Below are 9,366 nucleotides of genomic sequence, written 5' to 3' on the forward strand. Positions count from 1 at the left end.
TGGCAGAAGGAAATATCCTTATTTGAATGGCAGAGGAAAAAAATCCTGAGTTAAATATAACTCATAATAATATGAGTATAATAATATAGTATATAAATATGAGTATATAATATAATATATAAATATACTATAAGATGCAAAGGAAAGAAGAGGATTGTAAAATGTTTGCATTAGAGAATTCCTCTTCTCTAATGTATGTAGACTGGGTTTCTGCAGATGCAGCATTGAAATACTTTTGCTATCTGCAGCTTATATGGCATATACTTTGGCATATACTTTACTGACTGTGTGGGGAGATCTATGAAGAATGAAGTAAAATCATTTCTCTGTTCCTAATATCAACAATAATTCTGTAAAATGTGATTGCAGTTGAATATGGTAAACATTATAGGAGGCATCTTTAAGTCAAAAGCCACATGTAAGTAAAGGATTGGATTGAAATAGATACATCAAATAGGGCCAATTCATCCTGTTTTCAGCAATTCATCGACCAAGAATAATTTTTTTTTTCTTTACATTCATTATCAGATTTCCCTTACCGATCTGTCCATTGTAACATCCTCCAATTAGGATATGTGAATCTTTGGGGTTGTACTCTAAGCAAACCAGAGGTGAAGCAGGCTGGAAAACCATATCTGGTTTATTGGGGATTTCTAACAAAAAGGAGAAAAAAGATATATGAAAAAAAAGGAACAAGCATAGCATAGTTGTCTCTTAAGTTTCCAATTCTCATGAAATGAGGAGTGAAGTATCTATTTTATTCTTCCTCTTCTCACATTCATCTTTTCTTCCTAGGTGCTATAGGCAGTCACCTCTGCTCCCCAGTCTGCTTGCACAAGAAAATAGGGAAAAATCATCTGAAAAATGAATGTGCTTCAAAAAGCAGAAAAGAAAGGGTGAGACTGGTTTGCATAGCTAATTACATGAGTTTTTACAGTACAGGTAGTCCTCAATTTATGACTACAATTGATCTGAAAATTTCTGTTGCTAAGCAAGGCAGGTGACCTTTGCCCCATTTTATGACTTTTCTTGCCATGGATGTTAAGGAAATCACTACAAGTTGTTAAGTTAGTAACATAATTGTTAAATGAATCTGGCTTCCCCATTGACTTTGCTAGGAGTGCAGTGGCTCATGTGTTTAGGACGCTGGCTTGGAGGTTAGCAAGCCTATGTTTGAGACCCAAGTGCTGCTACATGGTGGGGTGAGCTCCTGTCACTTGTTCCAGCTCCTTGATGGGGACAAGAAAGGAGCCCTCACTGGCATCTCCCAGAAAACAGTGATGTCACCAGCTAATCTTTTCAACCCAGAAGCGCCTTAAATGGTATCTTCAACATGAATGGGATGGAGATTGACTTTGTCACAAAAGGTGATCACATGACCCTGGGACACTGCAATCAACATAAATACATGCTAGACCATAGGGATGCTGCAGTGGTCATAAGGGTGAATAAGTACCTTTTTTCAGTGTTATTGTAACTTCAAATGGTCACTAAACAAATGGTTGTAAATCAAGGATTATCTGTATATACAGTCATAAAATCATTAGCTGGTTGAGAAGTAACATGCACTTCTGTACAAGCGAAAGAAGTACTCAGTATGGAAATTGGGATATCAGCCTTAAGCAGGCCTGTTAAAAAGCTGCTTTCTTCCAATGGAGCTGTGAAAGAGGGATGATCCAATCCCTCCTTGCCTCTCCTATTGCTTTTTGGAGCATTGGTTACAAAGAAATATTTCCTCCTGTCTGCTTTCTTCACACCAGGTAGGGTGACCATAACAAGAAGACATTCCTGGTAGTGAAGGAATGACTCAGTCAATTAAAAATAAAATAAAATAAAAAAGCTGTATAATTTTTACAAATACTGTATACAAATCATAACAGCAGTGTTTTCGCCACTTACCAAGATCCCATATATATGAGTCGTAGGACATATCTTTGGAACTCCGTTGGAATTCAAGGTTGGAATAAGCTACGGCCAACTTCCGGCTTCGGTCAGGGTGCCAAGAGAGATGAGTGGCAGTTCTTTTAATTGGGTTTGGGTCCCTTTCATATAAAAGCCAAATAAATACACATTTAAGCTGCATTCATTTGTTAAGATGGATTGTACTGTGACATTTCTCTGGGAAATGTGTTTCATATACATCTGTCATAGCAGATCATGCTTTAAAAAGACCCCCTGGGAGTACATTCAGTGGGAAAAAAAATACATAAAGTCCCAAATGCCTATAAATCCTTACACTGAAAAAAAATATTTAATTACTTTAAGACCACATGACTTGAACATAGCATGCTGCCATATAAAATAAGAAATTGATGTATTCTTTTCAATACTTTCTATAGGCTGCCAACAACTCTTTTCTGTAGTCTACATTGAATAAATACATATGAGATTTTCTATTGTAATAAATTAGCACAAATAGGTGCCAAAATGGAAATTTTCCAAAAGCAGGAAGAGAAAACATTACGAACTGAGTTTAATATAATTATCTTGAACAAGGGAACTTTCCTTAGGAGATTATAGTACAAAACAACTGAATTATAGTTTAAGGATAGAACAGCTGAAGTACAATTATCCAAAAGCTTCACCTCTGCAATCTAGGAGCTAAATTAAAATAATGCAGAGTTATCACACTGTATATGTCAATTAGTCTTTCATTTCAATACAAGAATATAACTGGATCCATGCTCCCATTGCTGGCAACCAAATGTCAATCTGTTTAATATGTTACTATCTGTTCTTTCTACATTTCATTTTCTTCTGGCCTCATTCATAATCCATCTGGGTGGCAGCAACTAGCTGATCTTGACTGACTTGGAAAAGCTAACTGGGATCAGATCTAGTAGTGTTTGGAGGATGAATCATCAGGAATGCCCAGCTGGACTGGGAAATTGAAAAAAACATGAAAGAAGGCAGTAGCTGGTCTATATTGTTGCTAAGAGAATGACACGAACTAATTCATGTGGTCACCAGGAAATAAGCTCAGCTTGAGGGAAGGTTTATCTCTCACTCTTCACAATTTTCTTCATTCCTCATACATTCTGCTGTCTGTATCTATAAATAAATCAGTCTGCAATCTGTGAGAGCTCCTTGCATCTATAAAAACTGACCTTACAAATGCTTGTGCTACTGTTTGTTCATCTGTATAGGGTCACTTTTTGGTTACAGTAGATTAGCATGGGTATCTAAGCTTTAAAAGAAAGAGCAGAGATTCTTCAACTTTATTTAGTTCTATATCAAAAGCTGGAAGAAGGATAAATGAAGAACCAGTCTTCAGTCTGCCATTTTATATCTTCCTTGGTTGCTTTGAATTATTTGCTAGTAAAAAGGATTTCCAACTCACATATCCTTATGGCATGGCATGGCATTTCAGACTATCAGAAAACTAACAATTTGAAGTAACTTGCATTCTACAAATAGAGTCTATCTAGATTATTTAGTATGATCAATGTCCACTACACATATTAGAACAACAGTCTGCTGCTTTTTTCATGATATCAACAGCTATAACAACCATTCTAGCAACAGTTTCTCTGACTGGATTAAAGCAAAATTTGAAAACATGTTTTTAGCCGTTACCTGAAAAGATTAATAGTTTTTGCGGATGGTGGCTCTTCGGTAACTGCTGCTGTCTCCTCCTCCTCAAAATACTCCTCATAGATATTGATGGCATTGTTCTGTTTGATGCAGTGATCCATCAACTATTTTAATAAAGCAACAGAATCAATCCATGAATGACCGTGTAATTATTTGGTAAATGTAACAGGAATAAAGATGGAAAAGAAGAAAAAATAAAAAAGACAATACTCAAGTTTTTTTTTTTTAAATAGACCAATACATAACTAAATAGAATCAAAGATGCTTACACTGCCAAGCTGTGTAATGACATTGATATAATTCTCATCCTTTTCCACTTTTTTCCGGAAACGAATGGTCTGCTCCATTTCTAGTGGGTTGACATCTTTAGGCCAGCCACCTTCCAAGTGGTTAATACCTCGGGTTTCCATTTCAAACCTTTCTGTGTTAACCTAATTTGGAAGAAAGTCAAAGCTATCTTTAGATTGGGGTTATTTGTTTTTTATATTTCATCATGAAAAGCTTCAGACCTAAAACTATTATCAATGGTGTTAGTTAACCCCACTGACATATTGTATATCGCTAGTACTTTTGCTTGCTTTTTGAAGTATACACATACAGCAAAGCTTTACAGAGATAGTTATAAATGTTGCAGCACGTAGAACATCTTGATGGCTCATTGGATTTTCCATGCATCATACCTGGAGAAGGAACAGCAGTATATAAAGAATGCATTATTAAATATGTGAAAATATTAGATACAACCATACAACACATTGCAAAAATATAAAAACATCTGTTTACCAATGATTATCAAAACTGCCTTTCATCTTACTTTATACTTACTATTATACATACTAATATTCTATAGGCAGGTTTGTACCCAGAAATGGCTGCTTCTTTTTGGAACCTGACCTTCCAAAATAATGTAAGGAAACTGTTTACAAAGACTTTCACATGACGTGTGTCAATAAAGATTATTTCTATAATTTCCTGAGATTCCTTAATAAGATCTGGCACAATTTAGTATATAAAAACCAAGTATGTATTCAGCTATAGAACTAGGGGTTCTCTCCAGAGATACTGTATGTGATGTACATGGCTATGAACAGCCACATGAATGAAAGGAATCTAATGAAGAAAACAAATCAACAGTTCTTCCAAGTAAGCGTGTACCTGCATGATGGTAAGGATTATAGCTTTTGTAAGAAAAATTTTATTTGTGTTTCTCTGTGGTTTTGTGTATAGTATTAATGAGCTGGTTAGGTCGATGATCAGACCAGAATCATCTTGCTTCTCAGTTTTTAGTAGCTTCATAATGCATTAAAGTCCTGCGTTATGTACATTTGAAAATGGAATATGGGACAACACAACATAAGGGACAACACAACAACTCCTCTCATCTTTAAATGCCATGAAACCATAGTCAGCTCTAAGAATTTACATGGTAAGGACTGAAAATTCCACCTTTGACTGGATTTAATCTTTTCTATGACTGCATAAAGTTTAATGATATGAAAATAAATCTTGCACTTTCTTCCCTATTTTTTCTGTTATAGATGCACAGTATACAATGATTGTGCTTAACTATTAATGCTAAAACAGAAAATACAAAAGCAATGAAAACATATGTGATTGCTTTTGTTCAAACTTGGGATGATAATGTAGTTTTTTTGTGGTAACGTATTAGCATGTGAAACCGCAATTGTTTAAAGGCTATAGAGGGGACAATATATTTTTTCTTAATTATTGTAGTTCAAGCCACAGTGATCTTAAGAGGAACTCATCTATATTTTAGAGAGAAAACAAAGCAGTTTGGTCTAGTAGTGGTTAAGGAATCAGGCTAGGAGGCTGTGAATTCTATTCTTGCCCTAGACCAGAGGTGTCAAACTCAATTTCATTGAGGGCCGCATCAGGGTTGTGTTTGACCTCAGGTGGGGGTGGAGGCATAGGTAGGGTGGGTGTGGCCAGCTCGATGTCACTCATGTCGGGGGCGCCTGTGGCAGCCCAAGCGCGCTGTCAGCAAAAATGGACCATGGGAGGTTTTTGCTGCCAGAGGGCTGCAGAAGGCCAAGGCAGTCGAAAACGGAGCTTGGAAGGGCTGTGTGCGGCCCTCCCAAGCTCCACTTTCACTGGCAGAGGCACCGCGGACCGGTCCTTCGCTGTTTTCAGTGCAGCCCCATGGGCCAGATCTAAGCACCCCGCAGGCTGAATCTGGCCTGCGGGCCTTGAGTTTGACACCCCTGCCCTAGACTTTGAAAGCCAATTGGGTGACTTTGGGCCAGTTACTCTCTCAGCCCAACCCACCTCCCAGGGTTGTTGTTGTGGAGAAAATAGGAGAAAGAAAGAGTATTAGGTATGTTCACTACCTTGAGTTATTATAAAAATAATCAAGGTGGATAAAATAAACAATATCCATATTATGGGTGCCTGTTCATATATAGCAGATAAATTCAGCAAATGAAGCTCTTCTTAGTTCTGTGTTAGAATAAGCTACATATTGTGAATCTATTTTGACCTAAAAGATATTCTTAGTGATTGTAAAGGGGGCAAAATCCAGCAGATAATGCTGGAGAGGACAAGTATATCTACTGAAAGAAGCAACTCCTTGACTTTCTCATCTTTTCTCTTTTCTATAGCTTCAAACTTTCTCAAATAGATCTTTCTCATCTTCACAGGTTGTTTCTTATAGGAATAATAACCACAACACTTATGGTAACAGTTACTTGAGGGAGGAAGAATTTATGAGGTTGCTGTTTTTGAGGGTAGCCATGTGGCTTCCTTATCATTGAGTTCCAGTCTAGATATTACATCATTCCCATTCTTCCTGATATCTTCATCTGGAAAAGTGTTTCTACATGAAAACTGATTCTCCAAATGGACACTTCTACATATGTGGAACATCACTCTTACAATTCCATCCTACAATTAGTTTACAATATCTGGAAATTATGGAAAACCATAATATCTGGAAAGTGCCTAGATAGGGCTAATCGAAGGTATTAAATTACCTGTACATTTATATCAGTTGGAAGGTGGATGAAAAACACATCCTGGATGATTATGTTGCAAAATGTTGCTATTTATTAAGAAGCCTAATAAAGGATTAGAATTTTCTGGTCCTGTCCTTTGAATAATCCTTTTGTTTAAAAAAACAACAAAAAGTCACATTGTACTGTTGGCAGAGTTTACAATACATAAAGATCACCTTTTTACATGGAGAAAATCTATCTATGTGGTCACTCGGAATTGAAAACAACTCAATAGCATATAATCAATCAATTTTACATGCATGGCTGAACAACAACCTTATATTTCTTGCTTATACAAATTATGCATGCGAGATTAGCCATGGATCTTGTCAGATGATTTCTTTTGAAACAGAAACTAATATACTGTAGAAGTTACTCATTCAAGATCAAGCAATTTACCTCATGTTCTGACATATCATGAGCACATTGCACTCCAGTATCAATGGGGTCTCTTTCAATAAAATTTGTTGCTAACACTGGATCTGGCTGAATGTCCACATTGATCTCTGCTGCCCGATCGGAAAAGTTGCATTGTCGACCAAATTCACTGCGCTTCTTCAAATAAACATAGACAATCTCCATGCTGCTCACTTCAAACAAAAGAAAAGAGTTAAACTGTTTTTCTGGTATTACTCGGAGAATTTTCTGCCCCCAAATTTGTCAATTACTAAGGTACATGAAGCTTGGCTTCAGGTTATGGTAAAAGCTGGATCAGATATGAGGGAGAGCAGTATAGCGTGTTATCTTTACTATTTTTGTGAAACTATTTGAAATGGTCATAACACTACTCTGAGCATCTTCATCCAAGACAACATTTCTGATAAAGGAACTTCACATTTCTTCAGCAGTCAAACTACACTATTTTGTTACTAGGAAACAGCTGGAGAACCAATTAATCTAGCAATTTCCAAGGGAAAGAGTAAGTTATTTGTAGGCATCACCCGGATAGTGATTATGACTTCATTGGCAAATAATGATGCAATATCTTTAAAGATGTTCCTTGAATACTTACTTACAAGAGTACAGTACTCTTGGGCAATTATGAATTTTGATAGCAGCTGAGCAAGTGTATTTTTTAGTCTAATATAAAAAAGAGGCAGAGCAGAAATAGCTAAAGCAAGTAAATCTAATATTCTTATCTTTCAATGAGATAACAAATGCAGTATACAGTATGGCAGAACTTGGGGGCAGAGTGAAAAGGGGTATCAGCCTAGAATTCCTATGTAGCCACAAGTGAACTAAGCCCAACCCCCTCCTCCCAGTGCTATTGACCCTTATCTATCTCTAACCAGGTGCTGATTGTTAGTTGAGAAGATTCCCATGCATAGGTTTTTAGCAAGAAATCAGCTATTGCACCTACAATGCATGCATGGACCTGGTCTTTTGCACCTGACAACGAAAAAAGAAACAATGAAAAGGAATAATGCTTTTTTGTCCTGGAGAAGAGCAAATTGGGCTAAAAGTCCTGGAAAGAAAAGTTTCAAATTTGGACAGGTTTCTTAAAACAAAGCTTTTCAGAGAGGGTCACTAGTTTTCCTGTTAGTAATGGCAACAACCTACTTTGGAACTGTTACCAAAATAATTTTATGGATGTGTCCATAATCCAGGAGGAAAGTAAACTTGAAGATTTATTATAGTTATACTACCCAGTTATTAAAACTTCCACAATCTCCTGTTCATTATACCATAACTTTTGGTGGATCACTTCATGGGATGAAAGTCCATTACTACATGTGACAGACTGATCTTCAGAAGATTATGTCATAGTAAAAGTGTTAATATTTAAAAAGCCATAATATTGTACTTGGGTACTGAAATCTGTTATCTAGTTGATACAAACATTGTAGTGTACAGGATACAAAGCTAAACAATACTTTAAAAAATGCTTCTTGAGATGTGTTATTCAAAAAGTCTAACTTCAAAGACCTATGTCATATAAGTTAAAATTCTTGAAGTTCTGGAATTATTTTGTCAAAATAATTATTTCATATATATCATGCTCAGCAGTGGATAAACTTTAAAAATGAAATATAGAAATAAAACATCATAAAAATTATGTCTATAAATGTAGTTTAGTTCATCAAATTCATAATGATTCTCAAATACTCTGAGGAAGAAATACTTTATCATTATCTGTGTGCAACCTCCCAACGAAAAGAAAAAAAGATAAACATTATATGGATGTGTGTGTATACTGTGTATGTGTATATATATATATATATATATATATATATATATATATATATATGCTGTGTATATGTGTGTATGCATGTATGCATGCATGTATGTTTGTACGTAGATATAAAGCAAGTAAATACTGTATTTTAAAAGTTATGATGTGACTAAATAATAAAGTCAGTCCAGGCTACTTCTTGTATGTCATCTGAAAACATGGAAACCACAAAACAAGAGGGTCTCTTTTTGCTTGATATGAAGTGAATATTTACAGGTTGTTTTTCTATCCCTTCTCATATGATTGGGATGATCTATATGAAACGTTCTTTCAGGTATCATGCTCTCAAAATGTTTAATACTTGTAACTTAATGCCAATGTCAGATAGATGCCTTGGGAAATATACAAAATGGAAATGATGCAATGGCTCTGTTTTTGTTCATCAGCATCTGATATTGTGAGGCATAATTGCCTCAGCATGAAGTTCCAGTCATGATTCATATACGTACTGTAGTAGGCAATAAAAGCTATTTTGAATTTGGGGTATTTGGTGAGCAACTCTGATAAAAGAACAGCAGAACAAGAAAT

General features: G+C 35.8%; 1 protein-coding gene across 1 annotated transcript in view; it reads right to left on the reverse strand.

Annotated features, from left to right (window-relative positions):
- LOC139310548 (kinesin-like protein KIF19) overlaps positions 1 to 7,187 on the reverse strand; it is a 70,282-nt gene extending 63,095 nt beyond the window's left edge. Inside the window, exons 1-5 of the mRNA XM_070934725.1 lie at positions 7,005 to 7,187; positions 3,864 to 4,025; positions 3,577 to 3,698; positions 1,900 to 2,042; positions 540 to 653 (exon numbers count right to left, since the gene is read on the reverse strand). Of these exons, the coding sequence (XP_070790826.1) occupies positions 540 to 653; positions 1,900 to 2,042; positions 3,577 to 3,698; positions 3,864 to 4,025; positions 7,005 to 7,187 (724 nt within the window). The remainder of the gene's footprint in view (positions 1 to 539; positions 654 to 1,899; positions 2,043 to 3,576; positions 3,699 to 3,863; positions 4,026 to 7,004) is intronic.
- Between the last annotated feature and the right edge of the window lie 2,179 nt (positions 7,188 to 9,366).

The sequence above is a fragment of the Pituophis catenifer genome, unplaced genomic scaffold, assembly GCF_029215685.1.
Source record: "Pituophis catenifer annectens isolate HBS135680 unplaced genomic scaffold, rPitCat1.0.hap2 SCAF_2, whole genome shotgun sequence".
NCBI classification, from domain to species: Eukaryota; Metazoa; Chordata; class Lepidosauria; order Squamata; family Colubridae; genus Pituophis; species Pituophis catenifer.